The sequence below is a fragment of the Mustela lutreola genome, chromosome 12 (genome assembly GCF_030435805.1).
Source record: "Mustela lutreola isolate mMusLut2 chromosome 12, mMusLut2.pri, whole genome shotgun sequence".
NCBI lineage: Eukaryota > Metazoa > Chordata > Mammalia > Carnivora > Mustelidae > Mustela > Mustela lutreola.
In genome coordinates this window covers 13,614,410-13,636,612 of record NC_081301.1, presented here as the reverse complement: position 1 = coordinate 13,636,612, position 22,203 = coordinate 13,614,410, and the positions used below count along the sequence as shown (strand labels likewise).

General features: G+C 46.0%; 1 protein-coding gene across 14 annotated transcripts; it reads left to right on the top strand.

Annotated features, from left to right (window-relative positions):
* The first annotated feature begins 161 nt into the window (after nucleotides 1–161).
* Nucleotides 162–21,391, top strand: LOC131813233 (protein CutA homolog). 14 transcript variants are annotated; one of them, XM_059143560.1, is made up of 6 exons: nucleotides 2,376–2,551; nucleotides 8,084–8,232; nucleotides 14,147–14,206; nucleotides 16,416–16,461; nucleotides 16,728–16,777; nucleotides 19,255–21,391. In XM_059143560.1, the coding sequence occupies exons 2-6, from the start codon at nucleotides 8,114–8,116 to the stop codon at nucleotides 19,433–19,435; spliced, it is 456 nt and encodes a 151-aa protein (XP_058999543.1). In that variant the 5' UTR covers nucleotides 2,376–2,551; nucleotides 8,084–8,113; the 3' UTR covers nucleotides 19,436–21,391. The 14 variants fall into 14 exon arrangements, 5 of the variants coding, with proteins under 5 accessions (XP_058999543.1, XP_058999540.1, XP_058999542.1 ...); XM_059143557.1 differs by having other exon boundaries at nucleotides 2,376–4,419; XM_059143559.1 differs by having other exon boundaries at nucleotides 2,376–4,419; nucleotides 18,155–21,391.
* Nucleotides 21,392–22,203: the final 812 nt, after the last annotated feature.

The window sequence follows — 22,203 nt, the reverse complement described above, 5'->3', positions numbered from 1 at the left end:
TCGGCCGGGACTGCGAGCTGCTCCGGCCGCACCAATAGCGATGTGGGGCCCGGCGGGCCGCGCGCGCGCTCGGGGGCCGCCAAGCCTCGCGAGACGGGGGCCGTCAGGGGCTGGGCCAACTGTCGCCAGTGGTGGCGGGGTCGCGGCCGGGCGTCATCGTGGGCGCCGTTCGGTGGGTCGCGGAGGCCGACTTTCCGGTCGGCTTGCGTATTTCCCTTAGAGAGCGAAGGCGCGTCAGATGCCCGGCAAGCGGAGTGGTGACTATGAGGACCCACAGAAGGTTAAACGGCCTCGCGGGCGGCCTCCCGGCCCCAAAGCCGGGCTGTCGGCTGCGGCGAGGGCGGCGGTGGTGGAGGCCGCCGCGGCTTGGGCAGCGGCCGAGGCCACCCCAGGCGGCGCGGAGGCCATGGGCATCCTGCTCCCGGGCCAGACAGGAATCAAGAGGAGGCGGAGGGTCATGCCTCTGGAAGACAAGATGAAAATTCTCGAGAAGCTGGAAGAAGGCGTGAGTAACACCGACGTGGGGCGCCTGTTTGGCGTCCACGAGTCAACCGTGCGCACCATTAAGAAAAACGAGAAGGCCATCAGGGCCAGCATGGAGAGTGTTTCGCCTGTCTGCTCCAAGGTGTTGTGCATTCCCCGGGACGTCAACATCGAGAAGATGGAAACCGAGTTAACCTTTTGGGTGGAGGACCAGACCATAGGGGGCCGGCCTCTGACGCTGAAGGCCATCTGCAGCCAGGCCAAACGCATTTACAAGCAGCTGGTGGAAACCACTGGCAACGGCAACCCGGATAAGTTTCATGCGAGCAAGGGATGGTTTGAGAAGTTTAGAAATCGCTACAGCCTGCGAAATTCGAGGTTGATGGGAGAGGAAGAACCGTTAAATGCCCAGTCGGCGCCCAAGTATTCCAAACAACTCCAGAGACTGATCAGGGCCAGGGGCTATGTGCCTCAACAGGTCTTCAACGCCGAGGAGATGAGCCTGTTTTGGAAGTGCATGCCCTCACGTACTTTTAGGGAAAAAGACAAAAATCCCGAAAGCTTAGAGGAAGCCAAGGACAGGATTTCCCTCATTTTTTGTGCCAACGCTGCCGGTGACAAAATGATAAAACCCTTGCTGCTTTATAAAGACCCTAATCCCACTTGTCTTTTGGAAAAAGATAAAAACCGCCTTCCTGTGTTCTGGCGATCACACCCCAAAGTATCACTAACCACTGCCCTCTTTTTGGATTGGTTTCATAATTGTTTTATCCATCAGGCCCGGACTTACTTAATAGAAAAAAATCTTGAGTTCAGAGTGTTGCTAATTCTGGACAGAGGTCCCAATCACCCAGACTCATTATTCTTTGCTCATCCTAACGTTGATATTGTGTTCCTCCCTCTGGAAGGCACTAGCTATCTTCAGCCCTTGGATCAGGGTATAATTGAAGCATTCAGGAGGTATTACACCAAGCATATGTTTGACCACTTTGCTGACTGTATTGAAAAGAACCCTTGTCTTACTTTAAAAGAAACATGGCAACAGTACAACATTGCCGATGCGTTGGTAGTGATAAAAGAGGCAATGGATGATATAAAACCGGCCGCTCTTAATAAAGCCTGGTGGAAACTTTGGGATGATGTTGTGAATGATTATGCATGTTTCCCTAGAGCTAACGAAGAAGTTGCGAAAATCATAGAGTCTGCAAAACGGATGGACTTTAAATTCTTTGACATTGAAGAGGGTGAAATTAACGAACTGCTCAAGTTTCAAGCTTTGGCCATAACTGAGAGAGAGTCTGTATCAGTAAATACGGAAGAAGACAAGTCCCCAGAACCAGAGGTTAAGATGAATCTAAGGAAACTGAATGCTGTCTTACGTCAGGCTTCAGACCTCATCGATGCTGCAATTGATATGGATCCGTTCCTCGACCGAAGTTTGGCCTTTAAAAAAGACTTAAATAAATTGTTATATACCTATAAAGAGGTGCAAAAGAACCTTCAGAATAAAGCAAAGGAGTTGAAGGAAGAAAAAGACACGAACAAAGAGGTAGTGTGGATGAAGACGATGGATACAGAATCGGAATCTGAAGAGGAGTCTGAATCTGAATCCGAGTCGAAATCCGAATCCGAGTCGAAATCCGAATCTGAATCCCATAAAGAGGAGAAAGTAGAGAGAAAGAAAGAGGATAAGAAGCCTCCAGAAGAAGATCCTGGATCCTCAGGCAGTGGCACTGAGACTCTCACTATATCTGAAGAATCTGCCAAAGCCATAAATGCAGAATTGGACTTTTGGAATCTAACCTTGGAACTGAATCTGGAGAGAGTAGACGTGCCTGAACTAAAGGAAGAAGAGAATCCAGAGGCATTTCTTTCCAAATGACAGTTCATCTCTTGCCATTCTTCCCCTGTTGCCCCAACATCTACCTTCATCATGACCATCCTTATCATCACCAGCCACACATCCATATCATTTAGTCATTCAACAAACAGTAATTGAGTATAAGCTCTGTGGGGTCCTGTGCTAAACTTGGGGACATCATCTCAGGAAATCATCTCAGGATCTAAGGTAAATGGTCATTAACAGTGGCTACATTTCTTGTTAATATAATAGGTATAAAAGATCACAGTCTTGACTTATTTTACTGGACTTTGAATATGAAATTTTTCTTAGGGCCACAGCTTCATTTTCTCTAACCCAGTTTTCCACAGATACTAAGTTCTTCAATCACAAACGGAGATTTTCTGAGTTAACCATGGTAGTCAGTATGAGATTACTTGCTTTTTTGTTTGTTTCAAAGTTTCAGTTTTAAGTAATTTCTGCACCCAACATGGGGCTCAGACTCACAACCCTGAGATCAAGAGTCATATGCTCTGTCTGCCACTGAGCCAGCCAGGAGTCCGGAGACTACTTGCTTTTGAAAAGCTGACATGGGCGTACATGTTCTACAACATTCTTACATGAATTTTCTTTGTTATTCCTCACTGTAGATCTGTGAAGGTATTAGTATCTGGTATTAGGTATAATGTATCTGTGGTATTAGTCCTTCCATGCCCCCCCCACTACTCAGAGCGTTAATGTAATTGTCCTGAGTCTTCACAGCTAACTATGTTAAGTGTTGAGATCAGGGCTGCAACTCCTTTATTAACGACTTAGTCAGACACTGGTGAGAAGTGTGGGCCTTTAAGAAGTTGGAGTCCCAAGGAATGAGACATACAGTAAACAGATAATGAAAATAAACACAAAGGCTGTGAACCAGCAGCCTGCTGGCCAGATTTGGCTAACAGATGTGTTTTGTTTATACCCAGCACACAGCAATTTTGAATTGGTTTCCAGCATTTCCACGGCTCCTTAAGGTACAGTTCACATATGATACAGAATCCACCAATGTAAGTGTATAGTGTGTAGAACTTCTAAACATTTGTGTAACCACTTCCACAATCAAGATATAGAACAGTTTCCTTAACTTAAAAAAGTTTACTTGTGGCCTTGTGTACTCAGTCCTTTCCCCTGCCCCAGAGATATCATTTAGATATTAAAATATTTCACATTAAAAAGCTGTATTAAAAAATTGCACATCCTGGCATCAGTGGACTCTGCGTTCGTGAAGGGAACAGTCAGTCATTAGCTTGCTACTTTTTCTTATCTGCTTGCAACTCGGCATCGCTGATGATGTTGAACAAAAGTGTATACAAAGTGCCTTAGGGGAAATGGACTGTGGGTTGAACCCTGCAAAAATCTGCACGAAGCAGCTGGCCAGAAAGATGAATGAGTTCAGAGGGAGAGCAGGTGGGAACAAAAGTATTTTAAGCCAAGGAGGATTAGATGGGAGATCCTGTGAGGAGGAGGGGCTCTGGTGGATAGGAAGGCAGCAGTGGGTGTGGGTGTGCGCACCCGTTATGTCTTTGTGTGTTTCACTTGTTTTTGTTGGCAGGGTGGGCCCCTATAAAGTGGAAGAGTTTTGTGTATGTGTATTAGTGTTTGTGTGCCATGGTTTCTGGAAGTTTCATATAGTTAAGAAACTTAGATCTCTATATGTATACATGTGGGGATCTTAATCATTTTGTTGTTGTTAGACTGGGATGGGTAAATTAGTTTCTTCATTTTGCAGGCGTTGTAGGTCAGCATATGGTGTCTGGGTTTTTCGGTTCTAGGAAGAGAATTTCCTAGTGAGAATTACTCCCCCTTTCCCTGCCCCCTCCCCTCTTTCCTCCCGGCCAAGCTGCTGGGGCATGGCTGGGCTGTGGGGCAGGCAGCAGGTGGTGAGGGGATAGGGCAGTGGAGGCCCTCAGTGCCCGCCCATAAGCTGCAGCTTAGCTCGAGGCTGCAGTTTGCTACGTCTGTGCTACTGAATTACCAGCGACGCCATGGACAGGCTGGGCTCCCGGTGCCCTCTGCCAGGCTACCTGCAGCCCTCTGTCCTCATATGCCTCCTGGTGAGTGCCCTGTGCCCTGTGAACTCTCGTCCCTAACCCTCCAACCTGGGGGTTGCGGGGAGAAGGTGCATTTCTTTTTTCTGCTCCTGGGATTTTGAGCTGGGAGCAGGCAGGTAGGAGGTGGAAGGGGAAATCCTCCAGGAAAATGTTAATTGGAAGTGGCCACAGAGTGCCACCAGTGGTGTGGTGGTGGTGGTTGAGTGGGAGGTGGGAAGAACTGTAGGAGAGCGTCACAAGTCTTGCTGCTCACTTTTTGGGTGATTTCTTTTCTCTGGCCCTTACATTCCTCATCTGAAAAATTGGCACAAATCAGTAGCTCTTAACCTTTTTGGAACTGTAGGTTTTCTTGATTTGTGTGTGTGTGTGTGTGTGTGGAGTATATGAAAATTCTGGATTTGTACAAGGAAAATGTATAGGTAAACACAATGTAGCACTCAATGCCAGAGTATCACAGATTACTTTAAATTAGGTCAATGATAAGATTAGGACCACTGGGTGGTTTCTGAGGTCTCCTTTGCCTTAACAGAGGTTGTAAAGTCAGTTAACCTCCTAAAGTTATGTAAATATTACAGGACCAAAAAAAAAAAAAAAAAAAAAAAAAAAAGGGCAGCATGAAATAGGAACCAAAAGGATACATAAAATATTTTAAAAGAATGTAAATTAGAAAAAGTCTTTAGTAAAAGGTAAGTATGAAAGTGTTATAAAGACTAAAAATTCTAGTGACTCTTCTTCCGTTATAATGTTTCTGTTGGGGAATATTGTGATGTGTGTATTTTGTCAAGTTTGTGTTCATATGTCACAGAATATGTTACAGAATATATTGTAGTCCACCTTTGGTTCCAAACTGGCCTCTCATGCTTCCAATACACTGTTGCTAGGTCTACAAACATTTCTCAAACCTCCCAATCAAGGGTGGTCAAGTCCTACACATGTGAAAATGAATGAGACTGAAGAGCTCATGCGCAGTGGGGGACACCTGTGTAAGCAGCTGTCTGTACTTCACTGGGATCAATGGAACAGCAGAAGGATGTGAGCAGCAACCCTGGCCTCTACTTACTAGATGCCAAGAGCATCTCCTCCCTAGTCCTGACAGTCAGAGTTGTCTCCAGACATTGTCAGATGTCCCCGGGGAAGCAAAATTGCTCCAAGTTGAGAACCACTGGAGTATGTGAAGCTGAAATGACCCCACTAAACCCATTCTTAGACATGCTCACAGCACTTCAAAAAACCCACAGTGGGATGCAGGAGTCTTGGATTCAAGTCTTGGTTCTGTCCCAGCGTTTCTGTATGTTCTGTCTCAGTTATCTTGTTTGTGAAATGAAGGATTATCTTAGATACCTGGGGGCCCATTTACCTCTTAGCATTTTGACTATGAGTTCATATGGGACTCTCAATACATTTTAGGTGAGTTAATAGTTAATCCTATAAGCTCAGTTTTTCACTCATGCCTACTGGCCGGAATGTTCCAGATCTTCCTTAGGAATGACTTTTTTGGTTGGGGGACAGGCCACTACCCTTTTTGTCCAGAGTCTTTGCTGGAAGATACTTTAGAGTCATTGGAGCATTTCAGTGTTCCAGTATTTTGGTTCTCTGCTCACAGTCAACAGTGGGTGACTCAAAAGCCCTACCTACTTCACTATTTAGTCTTTTTTTTTTTTTTTTAAGATTTTATTTATTTATTTGGCAGAAAAAGAGAGCACATAGGTAGGCAGAGCGGCAGGCAGAGGGAGAAGGAGAGGCAGGCACTTGGCTCCCTGCTGAGCAGAGAGCTCTATGTGGGACTCCATCCCAGGACCCTGGAATCATGACCTGAGCTAAAGGCAGACACCTAACCTATTGAGCCACCCAGGTGTCCCCACTATTTAGTCTGTATAGCCACATCTTGCTGGTGTATTATTAATTCACTAGTTTATAAGTATTTATCATGAACCTTCTGTGTGCCGTGAACTGTGCGGGAAGTACAGTGATGAGCAAAGCACGGGGCCTTTCTTTATTGGATCAGTGATTACAAAGTCTTTTTCCTGTCTGGTTTGAACCCATGACAACTCTGAGGTAGGCAGCAGAAGTGTCAGAATGTACATTCTCTAAATAACAATTATAGAAGGGAAAGGAGGTAACTTGTCAAAGGCCACAGGCAGTTAGCAGTACTGGCACTAGGTTTTAAATCCTGATCTCTAGTGCTTTTATTTTTTTCTTACAGTCTAACTGAGTTGTCATTTAAAAACACGCATACAATAAAAGCTTCATTGAAAAGCCTGGTTCTTTTGTTCTTGCGTGGTCACTGATATAGTTCAAAGGACTGGTATTTTGATTTGGAGGTGGTGGAAGTAGTAGGAGGGAATGAGAAACCCAACCCAGACAGGCCTCTAGTCAAACTGAAGCTCCACACATAAAAACGCTGTTCTCAGGCCCTGCCAAGAAGTAGGAGCCAGGCCCCAGGCAATAATGTGGATGGAGTGGGAGGACTGAGGCTTATTTGAGTGAGGCCTGAGCCCTGGGCTGGGAGGCAGGAGAAGCACACTTCTGTTCAGCCTTGCCTGGGTCACCATGGGCCCCTTGCAAGTTGCCCTCTATCCTGTTAGTGGCTCCATGATCTCCCCTAAGCAGAGAGCCCTGGAATAGAAGCCATTCTCCAGTTGTTTCCAGTTCCTCTTATTTTAAATGTTTATCATTAAAATAGTAAGAACAATTGTATCTTGAGTGTCTTCTGTTCTCATATTTTCATTGCCATCTTCTTTGCTCAAGATCTTGAGGTCTGTTTCCTGGATCATTGTAATGGCCTTATAAGTAGACTACCTTCTGGTTCACTCCTCTCTCTAACGTTACTCTATCCAGCTTGACCATGTTTATTACTCTCCTACCTAAAAAACCTCCAAAAGCTCCCTATTCCGTGAGTACAAACCCTAAATACCTCTGTCAGACCCTTTTCTTTATAAGGCTAGCCAGTCTTACTTCCCTATGATGCCATACCTGCAGACTGGATATCTCATGTATCCCTAAATACCTCTTGAGTCTATACATATTATCATTTACTAGGAGTACCTCTCTCTCCACTTGACAACCTACTTACGATTTCAGATCCAGCTTAGATGGTATCTTCTCTTTAAATCTTCTTCTCCCTCAGGTATAGCCTTCCTCTAGGTCCTACCACCTCTTAGTTACAGCAGCACAGGTCACATTACTTTGAATTAGGCTACCTTTTCCACTGGACTCCCCAAAGTACTTCCCCAGGCACAAATGACTGGAGGTGAAATTGACTCTGTACAAAATCATTAGATCTTTCATAAATAATCCCCATAGGATAATAGCAGTTCAGTGGATTCTGGTTGCCATTACCTCCAGTTGTAGTTTTATACAGTAAGAATGGATTTCTGCTCATCTAGAGGACAATTCCTAATCACGGCTTCACCAATTACAAACTATGTGATCTTGATTTCTGAGCCTCCATTTTCTTGTCACCTGCAAAATGCAGAGGAAAATATTTAGGCACAGAAACTTTGTTTAAGCGCTAAAGCTTGATATTGATACCAAGAATTATTTTGTGAATGGGGGATAGGGATTAAAAAAATGACCCTTAGCCTTGGTTCCAGATGGCTTGAGCTCTGGAAGATCATGACTTGGCCATGTCCCTGCTGACCTGTGCTTTTCTTTTCCTACCGTATAGATCCTGACAACTGCTTTCCTGTCATACCCCATGCTCAGGACCCTTAGCCTGCAGCTCCGTTCAGCTGTCGCTGGCAGCTATGTCTCCGGCACTTACTCCATCGTCTTTGTCAACTGTCCCAATGAGCAAATTGCTAGAGATATCGCCAGGTATGGTGAAGGGGCTCAGGTGCTGCCCCGGGAGGCTGGGGGAGCTCTCAGGATGCTCTACTGTGTCCACTACACAGCTCTTCGCTTGGGGTCATAAGAAGAGCATGGCTGGGGGCTTCTGGGTGGCTCAGTCGGTTAAGCGTCTGCCTTTGGCTCAGGTCATGATCCCATGGTCCTGAGGTCGAGCCCTGCATGGAGCTCCCTGCTCTGTGGGAAGCCTGCTTCTCCTTTTCCCACTCCCCCTGCTTGTGTTCCCTCTTTCACTGTGTCTCTGTTAAATAAATAAATCCAACCTTAAAAAAAAAATAAGTACTGCTGAATGGTCTCTCATCAGATCCTGCTGCTGGGCTGGAAAATGTTGAGTGTGCATGAGAGCATTTAAAAGATACAAGGCCCAGAGAGCTAAGCAGCTTGTCCAAGGTGTTAAGGTCAGAGGACGGGGGAGCTCTGCAGGCTGAGAATTTTAGTCCTCAAATTCTTGGCCCAGCTCTCTCTCTTCTCGGTGATACTCTCTTAGCTTGCTCCCGGAGGCGCTCACCATGCAAGTGAAGCGGAGGAGGCTGTTCCATGTATTTGGCAAATTTCTTTCTTTCGTTTCTTTATTTTTGTTTTTCTAGAGATTTGTTTATTTATTTTAGAGAGAAAAAGAGAGTATGTGAGCAGGGGAGGCACAGAGGGAGAGTGAAAGAACCCCAGGCAGTCTCCCTCTTGAGCGTGGAGCCCAGTGGTAGGGCTTGATCCCACATCCCCAAGATCACGACCTGAGCTGAAATCAAGAGTTGGATGATCAACTGGCCGAGCCACCCAGGCGCCCCAGTATTTGGTGAATTTCTCAAAGCAGCTCTGGTGTAGTGCAAAGAGCACTGGCCTTATGACGAGACCAGGGTTTGAGTTTTGGCTGTGCCACTTCCGTAGCTGTGCGACCTCAGGCCACACTTTCTTTCTCAAAGTGTTAGTTTTCTGAGTTACAATATAGGTTAATGCCACTTAGCTCACAGGAGCAATATAAGGGTGAAATGATATGAAATTGGTACAGTTCTTACCCCAGTAGATTGGGCATAGCAGATGCTCACTAAGTGTTTGTTGTATCTGAATGTCCCCCCTCACTCCTTTTTATAGAGGTGACTTTGAAGAGGGTTAGTGGGTCTGGAGGGTGAAAGACTTGCCTTCCTCTTTAACTCAGCCATCTTGAAATTTGATGGTAGACTAAGTTATGGTGTTTTAAAATGTTGAATCTGGTCTTTGGGGACACACAGCTTCCAAATTCTTGGTCACAGATTAACCTTGCAATTTATTCCATTTTTCTCCCCCCAGCCAGAATGTCTGTTTTTCCATCATTAATATTACATTTGGAGACTAGCACTTGTCTGAAAGAACCCATGGTTATTCCAGAAATATGGCCATAATATTTAGCAGCTAGGAATTGAAATCCCTTTGATGTTTCTGGTATAACTCAGGTATGTGCTAAACTGTTTGGGTCAGCCACTCCGAGTCCGATGTCCAACATCAGATGACATCTGTGAGGTGGGGTATTGGGAGGAAAAGGACTCTAATGACTGGAGCCTAACTAGTCAAAAGGCCAGTTCAGTAATGGGTCTGTGTCTTCCGGGGAGAGGTCTTTATTGCCTTCTTGCATCCAAGGTTCTGACGCAAGTCAGAATAATAAGTCGGGGGGCCTGGGTGGCTCAGAGGGTTAAGCCTGCCTTCGGCTCAGGTCATGATCTCAGAGTCCTGGGATCGAGTCCTGCATCGGGCTCTCTGCTCAGCAGGGAGCCTGCTTCCTCCTCTCTCTGCCTGCCTCTCTGCCTGCTTCTCTACCTACTTGTGATCTCTGTCTGTCAAATAAATAAATAAAACCTTAAAAAAAAAAGAATAATAAGTCAGGTGTTTATCGAGGTCTCATTCTTGGTAGGTAATGCTTTTGGTCTCTGATAGGCTTTAGGAGTTTCTTAGTGTTCAGCTATTGATTTGGTAAATATTCTCTATATTTTCTGTGTCCTTCTGTGTCTGTTTAACTGGAACTCCTAGTTAGGTAGATGCTGACTTTGTTCTCTGGGACTGAACTTTTATATTTTTCTGTTTCTTTATTCTGCATGCTGGGAGAATTTTGGAGTAGTCTTTCCTTTGTTTGTCAGCTGTTTTGCTATTCAGCTCTCTTATTTTTGTTTGTTTGTTTGTTTAAACAATTATAACTTTTTTTAAAAAGATTTTATTTATTTATTTGACAGACAGAGATGACAAGTAGGCAGAGAGGCAGACAGCGAGAGGGGAGGAAGCAGGCTCCCGGCTGAGCAGAGAGCCCGATGCGGGGCTCGATCCCAGGACCCTGGGATCATGACCTGAGCCAAGGGCAGAGGCTTTAACCCACTGAGCCACCCAGGCGCCCCACCACAATTATAATTTTTTAAAATAGTTTTTTAATTGATTTCCTTTTTGAGATTTCTCATTGTTTTTTAATAACCAACTGCTCTTATTTTATAATTGTCTGATCATATTTAATGGAATTAATAACCTTGCCTTATCTCTCTATGGATATTAATTATACTGAATGTATTTTAAATTTTTTTCCAGCTTTATTGACCCACTATTGACCTATAACATTGTATAAATTTGAGGTATACACCATGATACTTTATATAAATATATATTGCTAAATGATTACCACAGAAAGGTTAGCTGTTACCACACCAGTGACCACAGATAGTTACCTTTGTGTGTGTGTGGTGAAAACTTTGAAGATTTGCTCTCAGCAACTTTCAAGTATACATAATTATACTTATTTTAAAATTTTGGCTTTGAATGTTCTCTTAACTGATTCTTTTATGTAAATTCTTCTGTTCAGTTTTTGTCTCTCTCGGTTATTGATCTTCCTCTGTTCCTTGTGACTAATTGGGACTTCTCTCATCTTCTCAGTCGTGCTTGTTAGGCGGTGCAGAAGGGCTGCCAGGTATTGGCATTAGGCAGCACCGTCTTCAGTGTGAGTCTGGGCGGGGGGCCCTCGCAACTGCTCTGCTGGCACACTTAGCGATCCTGCCTGGCGACAGACACTCCATTACTGGTGCCCGGGCTCTGGGAGATTTCAGGGGTCCACCTGCTACGGCCATGGCATCCCAGCTACTCACTTGGATGGTTGCCTCCATGTTCCTCCCTGCTCTGGTTTCGTCACCTCCAGACGGGGACCATCGCTCTCATCTGTGGCAGTTGGCCTGCATGCTCCCCCTCAGGTCTCAGGGTGGTCTTTTCTCCTTGGGGGCTTCCTCGCCGTCGCTGGTACATAAGGCGTTCTTACTGTGTGCTGGCAGGGCTGAGCAGTGAGCATTTCCTGTTGTTTCTAAGGTTTGCTGTCAAAGTGGCTGCGGCATCGGTTTGGTCCACGCACTTAGCCTGCAGGTCTGAAGTGGAGCCTTTAGGGATGTGGCTGTGGAGCTCTCTGTGTTTTGTTCAGTGTTTTTTTCTTGGTGGTTTCAATAGAAAAGAGGCAGACAGGTTTAGTTGCCAAGATTTCTAGGAGAATAAATGGTACATGATGGGGAGGGCCTCACGAACAGGAGCAGGCAGGAACCCCAGCTTAGCCACAGAACCAGCACCGAGGCCGGGTTCCTCAGCTCCGGGCCGGCGGTCTGTCTTCTGTAGTGTTCTTTTGAGTTTAGTCTGCTGCCTCTCAGTTCTGGGTCAGTTCAGTTCTGGTTCCTGGTTCATTGAAAGACACATTCTTAGCTAGAAAAAATAACTAGAAACATTTCTTACTGGAGCCAGGGTGAAAATTCTGAGTGTTGAATCAGAAGACCTGGATTGTAGGGTCCTTTCTGCTGCCAACTGCATGTACGACCTTAGGCAAGTCTTCCTTCTCTGGGCTTCCATCTCCTGTGTATAGGGGGAAGTGGATTAGATCAGGCCCGTAGCTCACTAAATAAGCAACGTGGGCTGTAGTGTCATGAGGGCGGGTGATGGTGGAAAGCAGCGCAGCCCTGACGCTCCCTGTGAATTGGGAGGAAGGAGAGCGGTGGGAACTGTGTGGACCTGAGAAGCGGATGTCACGCCTCAAGGGAGTAGCCACTGCTCGGCTCTAGCTAAATGTGACCTTGTCAGACTGTAGTTCTAATGTTACAAGACTTACTTTCTGGTGAGAAGAAAGATAATCTGTATTTTTTTAGTGTAAAATATCCTAATAGTAAACATTAGTAACAAAGTCAAGATTTTTTAAAATGCTGTAAGAGCCAAACCGTGTCTGTGGTCTGTGATTCACTAGTGTGTGGCAGTTTCTGTGTAGTCTTGGCAGTTTCTCGAGGCCCTAACAGTTCCATGTGTCTCTGTGTCTGTTCTCAGATGAGAATGAGGGCTCCAGCTCCCATCTGGAATTCACTGTGTGTCTTGGGTGTGTGTGTGTGTGTGTGTGTGTGTGTGTGTGTTATCAGCTAATGTACCCTTTTGCTCTCATGTTCTCTGGTTTTATTTTTGTTTTTGTTTTGGGTTGTTTTTGGCCATAGGGTCTTTTTGAATAACACAGTCCTCCATATTTCTACAGTCTTTTATCTATGGACAGGCTGCTGTGACCAGTCACTGAGGAGTTTACATTCTGGGCCTTGGAGGCAAAGGGATTACTTTTTTTTTAAAGGTTTAACTCACTCCCTGTGTTTCCTTGCCATCTTTAAGAGCAATAAAATGTAATTTCTCAGTGGACAATTGAGTAAGACTTGCCACAGTTGCTTAAACAGATTTGTGCCATGTGCCTCTCCTTACAGTCAGGGGTTTATTTAGCTCTGGAACTTTCTAGGGGAATGCCACATTAATGTGGAGCCTTAAATAGAGCACCATTGAGCCTGGAACTCTTGGAAGAGAAAGTAGGTCAGTTCTCTTGGCAGCAGCTGAAGATAGGAGAGATCGGTGAGCAGGGCTCCAAAGAAGTTTATCTGGCAGGGTCCAAGCACTTCAGAGCACAGAGACTGGTCCCCCTTGGTGGCCCAAGACCCGAGAAAGGGTTGTCAGGGCCTGCCTGATTCTGAGGGCTTCTGGCTTTGATGCTTGGGAATGCTTCTTTGCATCAATGATTTGGCGGTGCTCCTGTTTCTGTGACGCCTGCGCTGATTCGGGCACATCTGATTGTGTTCCCTGGGGCTCCTCACGGGAATCAGAACTTCAGACCAGGAGCTCCAGCCCGTGGTCTGTCCAAAAAATCTTAGAGGTCTGCAAAGTGATGACTGTGCTCTTAGGGCTCTGCTAGAAACGTTTACATTAAAAAAGGTGAAGAGAGCCTATATTTTCCAAACACAAGGTATGTTTGTTGTGGTTGTTGTTGTTTGCTCTTACTTGGAGTTATAGCTGTTCTGTGTGGTCACGTGAGTATCTACAGATCAGAAGCAGTGAGTGTCAGCCTGACACATACCTGAGAGGTAAAAGCAGAAGATGGTGGTAGAATAAAATCACCGTGGAAGGATTGGAAAGCACTGACCGAACTGATCCTGTTGTAGTACAGCAGGAAGGTCAGCTTAAGTGAGGGGGACATGTGTGTCTTGGATGGGTGCTCAAATACTTATTCTTGGAATGAAAGAAAGAACATGGTTAAATTCATACCGCCATCCACTGCAGGGTGAGGAGTGGAATCCAGGTCTTGCGTCCAGTGTTGACCAGCTTCCCTTCCGCAACCAGCCTGGGCCTATCCCTCAGACTGCTTCGCCATAGCAGCTCCCTTCCTTTTCTCCCGAACCCAGGGAAGGATTTATAAACTGTGCTTTCTTTAGAAGTTCTGGGCTTGTTGGTTATGGAGTGTGTTGGTTCGAGGGGGAAGAGCACTCTAAATGGTTCTCTACTTAGACTTTGGTTTCCTGGGTAATTCCCCTAACTCCTGTCCCTTGTCCCTGTTCTTAAGATGTTGGGTACTCAGTCTGGTGACGGTGACTGTGTCTGTTTGCTTTAGGGCTAGCCTGGATAAGAAGTTGGCTGCCTCTGTGAACATCCTGCCCAAGGCATCCTCACTGTGAGTTTTGCTATGGCCTGTGGGGGTGCTAGGTCAGGTCCTGGCTGGTGGGAAGAGCATTCAGCTCCTGGGAAATTGTCAAAGAACAACTCAAAGATATTTGTTTAATGCTAATTTGTATTCAGAGGAAGTCACCAAGTGGATTTCTGTCACCTAACAAAAGCAAAAATGGTCTGTGCATGGAGAAGGGCGGGAAAAGAGCTATAGTTTAAGAACAGTGAACCTTGTTTGCACTTTCTTTGTTTAAATTAGTTAGCTTGCTGTTAGGAAAGAAGCCCGACTGGGCATTCCATCCCTGAGTAATCCTGTGAGGGATATCAAAGAAAATAATTCCCACTGCATTTGAATTGTCTGGAAAAGTCTGAAGGGTTGGCTTATGTGACAAGCTGTTTCTGTGTTGTCTGCCTTTCATTTCTTTAACACCCTCACCTGAGTTAATTCTGGTCTGTTCCATCTTCCTCATCAAAATATGTTCCCAGTACTAGCTGTGCAGGATTTGTCTTGTGCCTTGATGTCTCCCATCAGCCTGTTTCTCATCTCCTTCCTCCCCTTGTTGTTGGGGTTGGGGGCAGTGAGGAGAGAGAAATAATATCTACTCTGAAGGTCGAAACAGAAAAGTGCTCTATAATGGAAGTTCCCTCCACACCCCTCTCCCAACAATGTCATGGCCTCAGGGACTCACATCATCTAGAGCTGTAATTCCCAAATTTGGCTGTGTTTTAGATTCTTGAGCTCCATTCTAGATCTGCTGTATCATTCTTCCGAGGGTGGGGCTTAGGTCACCGAATTTTTAGAAAATTCTGTAGGTGATTCACATGAAGCCAGCCTGGGAACCAGTGCTTGGGAACTAGAACAGAATTTCAGCCTCACCTTCCCTTTGTATGTCCATCCTTTTTATAATTGACCCCTTCACCATAGCACCTGTGGCCTAGGTCATCTCAGCCTCGTCCTGAGTCAGTGTAGATATTTTCAGGCCAAATTTCTTTCCCTTCCTTTAATACTGTTGTTGTACTCTTTTCTGAACATCATTACTGATTTTGTTTTTTTAACTTTTGGACCTGTTTCTATATGTTATAAAGCTCACTTGTCCCCTGAAGCCTCCTGTGTTTTTTTCCCCCCTCCTGTGCTTTTTTAATTCTCCATTTGTGGGCACTCCACTTTGAAGGTAAATAATAAATGTAGCATTAGTCCAAAGGATAGGAGTGGCCTAGAAGCCAGAAGTATAGGATGAGCATAGAAAGAGTTGAAGGGGTGCCTGGGTGGCACAGTCGGTTAAGTGTCCGACTCTTGGCTTCAGTTCAGATCGTGATCTCAGGGTTGTGAGATCGAGCCCTGTGTTGGGTTCCATGCTTAGTGTGGAGTATGCTTGAGCCTCTCTCTTATTCAGATAAATAAATAAAAATAAAACTCAAAGGGCTGGAGAAGCCCAGTTTGGAGGAGAGATAACATAGGAGTTTCTGCAGGGCTGCCCTGAGGTGGCTCTTCATGTGGAAGTTGGGGAAGACGACTGGGTGGCAGGTGTTGGCATTCCATAAAGAAAACCATGTCTCATGTGAAAGCCTGTAAGGTAGAGCGATGGGTTTCTTCAAGAGATGGTGAGCCTCTCACCCCCAGGAATGTTTAGGCAGCTGCTGGGAGCATGCATTAGAATGGTTGGACTAGATGACCTTCAGGGACTTTGGTCAATTCCAGACATTTTAATGTGGGTTTGGGAAGATTTTTTTTTTTTTAAGATTTTATTTATTTACCTGACAGAGATCACAAGTAGGCAGAGAGGCAGGCAGAGAGAGAGGAGGAAGCAGGCTCCCCGCTGAGCAGAGAGCCCGATGCAGGGCTCGATCCCAAGACCCTGAAATCATGACTTGAGCCAAAGGCAGAGGCTTAACCCTCTGAGCCACCCAGGCACCCCGGGTTTGGGAAGATTTTAAAGTTTCCACCTTGAGGGTGCCTGGGTTGCTCAGTTAAGTGGCTGCCTTCGGCTGCCTTCTCAGGGTTCTGGGATCAAGGCCCACTGTGGGCTCCCTGCTCAGCGGAAAGCCTGCTTCTCCCTCTCCCACTCCCCCTGCTTGTGTTCCCTCTCTCTCTATCAAATAAATAAATCTTTAAAAAAAAAAAAAGTTTCCACCTTGGTAAGTCACCTGATTGGGCCAGATTTGGCATCCTGCTGGGCTCATCTTGTGAGCACCGTAATTTTTTTTCTCTTCTCCAGGTACTTTTGGAATGGAGAAATCGAAGAAGCCACTGAGATCCTGTTGGTGAGTGAGGATGGGGGGGTTGGGGCCTTAATAGGGGAAGAGTGAGACCAAGGCCTTTTCTCAGGTTCCAGTTAAAATTAGCAAAGATCAAGCAGTTGAAGTTCTGCCCCATATCAGATACCCTAAGCCAATTTGCAAATGCACCCGTGCCTGGTCACCTGGAGGAATGTTGTTTCCTGAATGGCCAGATGACTCAGCAGCTGCATGACTGGGGCTAAGGTCCTCCCTAAAGCAGGGTTTTTTTGTTTGTTTGTTTGTTTTTACAGCTAATAAAGACAAAGACTTCCAAGGTCCATGCGCTGTCCAGCTATATCAGGTAATTCTGGCATCTCTTCTCAGCCAGGGATGTACTGGGGACTAAATGAAGGAGCTTGAGAAGCAGGAGACCTAGAGCCTAGTCACCCACCTCCCACATGACCCTGGGCATGTCCTGTCCCTGTAAAATGAGAGGCTAGAATGAATTAGTTGAGACTGGTTCTCAAAATTTTGGTCTCAGGATCCTGGTACACATTTAAAAATCATCAAGGACCCAGAGGAGCTTTGTTTACGTGGGTTATGTTAAAGTTTATTGTATTAGAAATTTAAATTGAGAAATAAAAAAAAAAAATTTTAGTTCCTTTAAAATAATAGCAATAGGGGCACCTGGGTGGGTCAGTCAGTGAAGCACCCAGCTCTGGATTTCGACTCAGGTTATGATCTCAGGATCCTGGGATCGAGCCCTACATCAGGCTCTGTGCTGGGCATGGAGCCTGCTTAAGATTCTCTCTCTCCCTCTCCCTCTGCCTCTCATCCCCTGCAAAATAAAACAAACACATATGTTGATATGTGTCCCTAAAATAAGAAAATGCATTATCCCCAGTCACTGGATAGGATTACCCCAACTCCCAAAAGTTTATGTGCGCATGTGTTGTGATTTACTAAGTAAGCTGCCTCATGAGAACTGGACAGTGCCTCTTTCATGGGAAAGGAGGGAGCGGATTATCACCCCCATTTTTCAGATGAGGGACTGAGGCCCAAGGCTTTATATATCTTCGGTCTGGGAAGTGAACTCACACTGTGGGTTGAGGGCCAGATGAAAAAAATGGAGAGAAAGGAGAGATCCCTGTGGGTTTGGATGGTCAAGGAAGATCCATTGGAGAAGGTCAGTTGTTAAGTTGGGCCTTGAGCGATAGATAGGCTTTTAAGTGATCAACAGAACTTTCTAGGTGGAGAAGAGCATCCAGAGGTGTAGGGGAGGGAGGGTTGCTTGGGGAAGGCACAGTGATGAGTGTGGGAGAGTAATGAAGGCGGTAAGTGACATTTAACGAGGGCACGCAAGGCTGGTCAGCATCCGGGTGAGCGCGTCATGTGCGTGCCTCATCGCGCTTAATTCTCGGCAGTCTAGTCATGGAGGGACATTTTATCTCCTCTTTTGTAGGGCCTTTGGGAGGAATTAAGGGAACTGTCCATAGTTCCAAAGCTATGAGGGGCAGACTTAGAATTTGAACCCATGACCGTGAGACTCTAAAGCCACCCGAGACAACTCCTCACTTGTTGACAGGTGGGAAGCAGGCTCCGGAGCAGTGGGCCACGGTGCCAGGTGGGTGTCTGTGGCAGATCGCAGAGCAGCTCCCGTGAGGCTCTCCAGTTGGGTCTAATTGCAAAGGCTGATTCCAATGCTCATCACTTACAGGCCTCTGCTTTCTTTCCAAAGGTTGGTGCATCCTTTTGAAATCCCAGAAGTCTTCAGTCTTCCCATGGACCAAGGAGACGTCCACTATTTCAAGTGGCTGGAGGAGGGCGTGGAGGAGGACTGAGGGCGGCGGGGCTTTTGTGTCTCCTGATGGCTGCCTCTAGCCTGCAGCAGCTGCGCTCTGGGGAAGGGGGGCCGCTCTCTGCTTCCTAGAGCCCCTGGATTCTGTGTTTTTGTCAGCATGGAAGAACTGGGACTTGAGCTGAAGGTCTGAGCCCCTGAAGCTGGAAGAACCCAGTGGAATTTGTCTCAAGTGCTTCAGGCTTAAAGGTGGCCAGGGGCGGGTGGGAAGGCAAGCACAGCTATGTGGGGAGGCCAAGGGGAGGTGGCGCTCAGGGTGAGGTTTGTCGTCTGCTCCTTCCGTCACTGGGCCTACCTAAGTGTCCAGGATGCATGGACTCTCCTGCTTCTCAGGAGGAGAAGCCTGGTGACCTGTTCACCTGAAGTGTGTGGGAGGAGTGTCGCCTTCTAGGGGAACTGGCAAGCGCTTTAGCCAAAAGGATGAATTGCTAATGGTAGAAATTCAGGGACAAGCAGGATTATTTCTTGCAACTAAAGATGCTCTTTGTTATTCCTGAGTCCCGAGGGGCTTCATGAGTGTGGGTAGGACTGGGGAATATTAGGTATTAGACACAGCCCCACGGCTTAGAAGCAGGTCTAGACTCCCCCATAGCCTGAATGTGACAGGTATCTGAAGGTTCTGGTACCTTGCTCTTTGGAGACATAGATTCTGAGCCCACGGTACTAACCTTGTCACATGAGTGTTGAAACTGAGCATCCTAAAGTGGAAGGCCCGCTGGGGACCTGCCTGACCAGTGTTTTCCAGACTTGTTCCCTTGGGCCTTAGGGGTTGGTGGAAGGTATCCTGGGTGCTTCCTGGGTGGGGGCAAGGGTATGAGGCTCCCCACCCGTACCTCAACCTCCTCACCCATACCTCAACTACCTTTCATCGTTTTTATATATTAAGCCCCCTTGTAAGATTTTTGTTTTTTGTTTTTGTTTAAATTTTCTTGGTTAACAGCTAGTAAACCAGTGGTCTAAACCAGTCTCCCATTTTATAGATTACCAAAGGGAATTGGAACTGCACTGAGGTCCAGCAAGGGGCTGGCGTGTTGCGTTAAGGATGGTAAGATCAAGACTGCTCACCCCGTGTCTGGTACTTCTCTGCCTGCTCCTGGGTCTCAGGTGGAAGAGGGCAGAGAAGGCAGGGCCTGTTGGGGTGAGAAGAAAGACTTGAGCTAAGCCTCCTCCATGAATCTGTCAACAAGGTAACCTCGCTCTGGGGAGACGCAGGGGCAGTTTGGATGGGAGTCCACAGACCTCTGTGGAATCCTGGATCTTCCCAGAGGGAAGGGTATTTATTGCCAGGCTGTAGTTCTGACTTGTGCTGTACTTCTTAAACCTAAGTTCCTCCAAATACAAAATGGAGGCCCTCCCAGGGCCCTTCTGTGAAGCCCTTATTGGGACTTAAGGCTGATGCTATTCCAAAGATCCAGAGGATCCTTTTTTGATAGCCAGTGGGGATTTTGGAGCTGCCTAAGGAGGACAGAGAATGATAATGGTGATGTCCATTTTTACAACAGATGTTTCTGATACACGGGAAAATCTTAAACCTTAGTGAAAATGCTTTGGGGGCCACAGAGGGATTGCCTCTCTTGCTTTCGGGTTAGAGCCCAGATTCCTGGTCTGGCCTTCAAGGCCCTTCATAGTCTTGCCTCACCTCACTTTTTCCAACTTCACCTTCCACTTCTCCGTGCCCACGCTGGCAAGGAGATGGCTCCAATGTGCTGTGTGAAGTGATTCCTGTGTTCAGGCCTCCCCTCAACCCGGAGTGCCTCCTGCATGAATGCCTGGGAAATCTGGCTGCTCCTTGTGAGGCCGGCTCCCCCGCTTGGAAGGAAGCTCTCCGGCCTCGGTGTCCCCGTTACCCTCGTGTATCATAGTCAGCCTCCTGTTTCTAGATCGTGAGCTGCTCAAGGTCAAGGGCATGTCTCGATCTATTTGATCTCTTGCACAGGATTTGGCTAGTATGTCCCAAATGGATGTTTCAAGGATTTGAATAAAGCTTTCTCTGTAGCCCACAGCTACTAATTTATGGAATTGGCAAAACCCAGCATTTTTTCTTTGAACTTCCTTAAAGTGGGACTAATTCCAAAGGAGATTTTTCTATTTCTGGCCTTCACCGGGCCATTTTCTGTGCTATGCACAGAAAACTGCTTCTCGGTGAACTTCCTCTGCCTCAGTGTCACAGCTGGCTACAGGAAATGGGAGAGGAGAGGACAAATGTCCGCTCTCTGCCTAGTGCTCTCCTAGATTCTCCTCATTATTTTATCCTTCTAATTCAGTGTTCTCAGCTGGTAACTGACTTTTGAGATCAGAGAGCATGACACTTAAAATACTTGGCTGAGCTAGGCTGTGAACCCACGTGTCCAATTCTTGATCTGACGCTCTTACGGTCTCCTTCAGAGAGGTTGGACATATCCCTTTATAGGCCAAACAACTAGAGAGCCTACTGTAGCCAACTCTAAATGAAGGGTTATTGGGTCCAAAAACATTCATGCAGTAAGTTGGTCTGGCACTTAAAAATATATGGTATTGTTTCCTTCTCCCCACAGATCTGGAGGCTGGTGACAGGATCTAATTCTGTAGATGAGGGAACAGATCTAGGGGAGTTCAGTGATTTTTCCCATCTGCGTGACTCCCAGCTTACTTACCCTAGACCACACTGTCCCCGCAGAGTGCTGCTGTGGGCTGGGCTCGGCCCTAGACTAGCAGCTTCATACAGGAATGCCTTCCCAGCATTTCTCAGGAAAAGTCTGTTTTGAATCCAGACTCTCCAGAAAAAATCACTTGAGAAAATGAGAAAAAAATATTAAAATTATCTGTGAATACTAAAGCTTTAAAGCATAGAGATGTTAACTGGCTTGAAGAAATCATCAGATTAAAAATAAAGAGCAGGAAACACCAGCGTGCAGAGTTGAGGGAGAAAGGAACCAGGATGGGAGCGCAGGGGAGAAATGAGTCAGTCTTGGGTTGTTGCTGTGTCCCAGGTGTGTCTGTCTAGCTGTGTCTGCTGCAAACTGTGAGTTATTTTTGCATATAACTTTATGCACATAGTATACTTTAAACAAATTCTGTGAGCTTTGTTTGAAGACACTAACTTTGGAAGCAAAATAAATTTTAACTGAGCAATTTTGACACATGATTTTGTGTATTCTTAACCTTGCTAGGATATTGGAATATTCTTTGAATACTATCTGATAACGTTCCCTGGCATTTTCCAGTGTTTAAATATTCCCTACAGGCTACAGTTCTTTGTAAATACTACTGAGCTTAAAACTCCTATTGGTTAAAATTTTTTGAGGTATGTATAATGGAGAAAATATGAAAAATGTTTCAAGTATTTTAAGAATAACTTGTGATTTAGGGAATTTCTGAGAATTCTAATTTCTTGCTCCTAAGCTCTGAAGGTAAATGTTTGTCGTAAATCTGGATCAGTAATCTTGACCACAAAGAACCAGGCTCTCTTCACCCCGAGAAGGACCACTGATCCGAGGAGGTCTGTACGGCTGTTCACTTTGGAACATGGACTGGAACTCAGGTCTCCTGAGACTGCAGACCAATCATTTTTCATTCCATTAAAGTGATTTCAGTCCAAAGAATCATCCCACCCCCTCACCCAATCCTGGCTCCAGCTGTGATTTTGTTCTAAGGGCAGTTAAAAGTTGAAAGCAGAAAGCAGGACGGAAAAAAGTGGGGGCCACAGTTAATTAAGAATTCTAAGTGCAGACTTAATACTCAGGGGGATTAACATGCTACACTTTACCCCTGAACTTACAGAATCCACTTGAACCTGTGGCCTGCATCTCGCTATTGCTGACGTTTCCCTATCCATTCATACCAGTTTTTCTCAAATTAGACAAGCTTAAGGTCCTAACCCATTACATCTCTATGGTTTCCTCTTTCACCTGGGAGCTGACTTCCGCAGGGGTCACAGCTGGCGTTGGAAG

Excerpts from the sequence above, each read along its gene's own strand:
- LOC131813233 (XM_059143557.1), top strand. The coding sequence starts at position 4,351 with ATGGACAGGCTGGGCTCCCGGTGCCCTCTGCCAGGCTACCTGCAGCCC. Across the intron at positions 4,420-8,083 it reads CTGTCCTCATATGCCTCCTG|ATCCTGACAACTGCTTTCCT; the intron begins GTGAGTGCCCTG and ends CCTACCGTATAG. Across the intron at positions 8,233-14,146 it reads ATTGCTAGAGATATCGCCAG|GGCTAGCCTGGATAAGAAGT; the intron begins GTATGGTGAAGG and ends TGTTTGCTTTAG.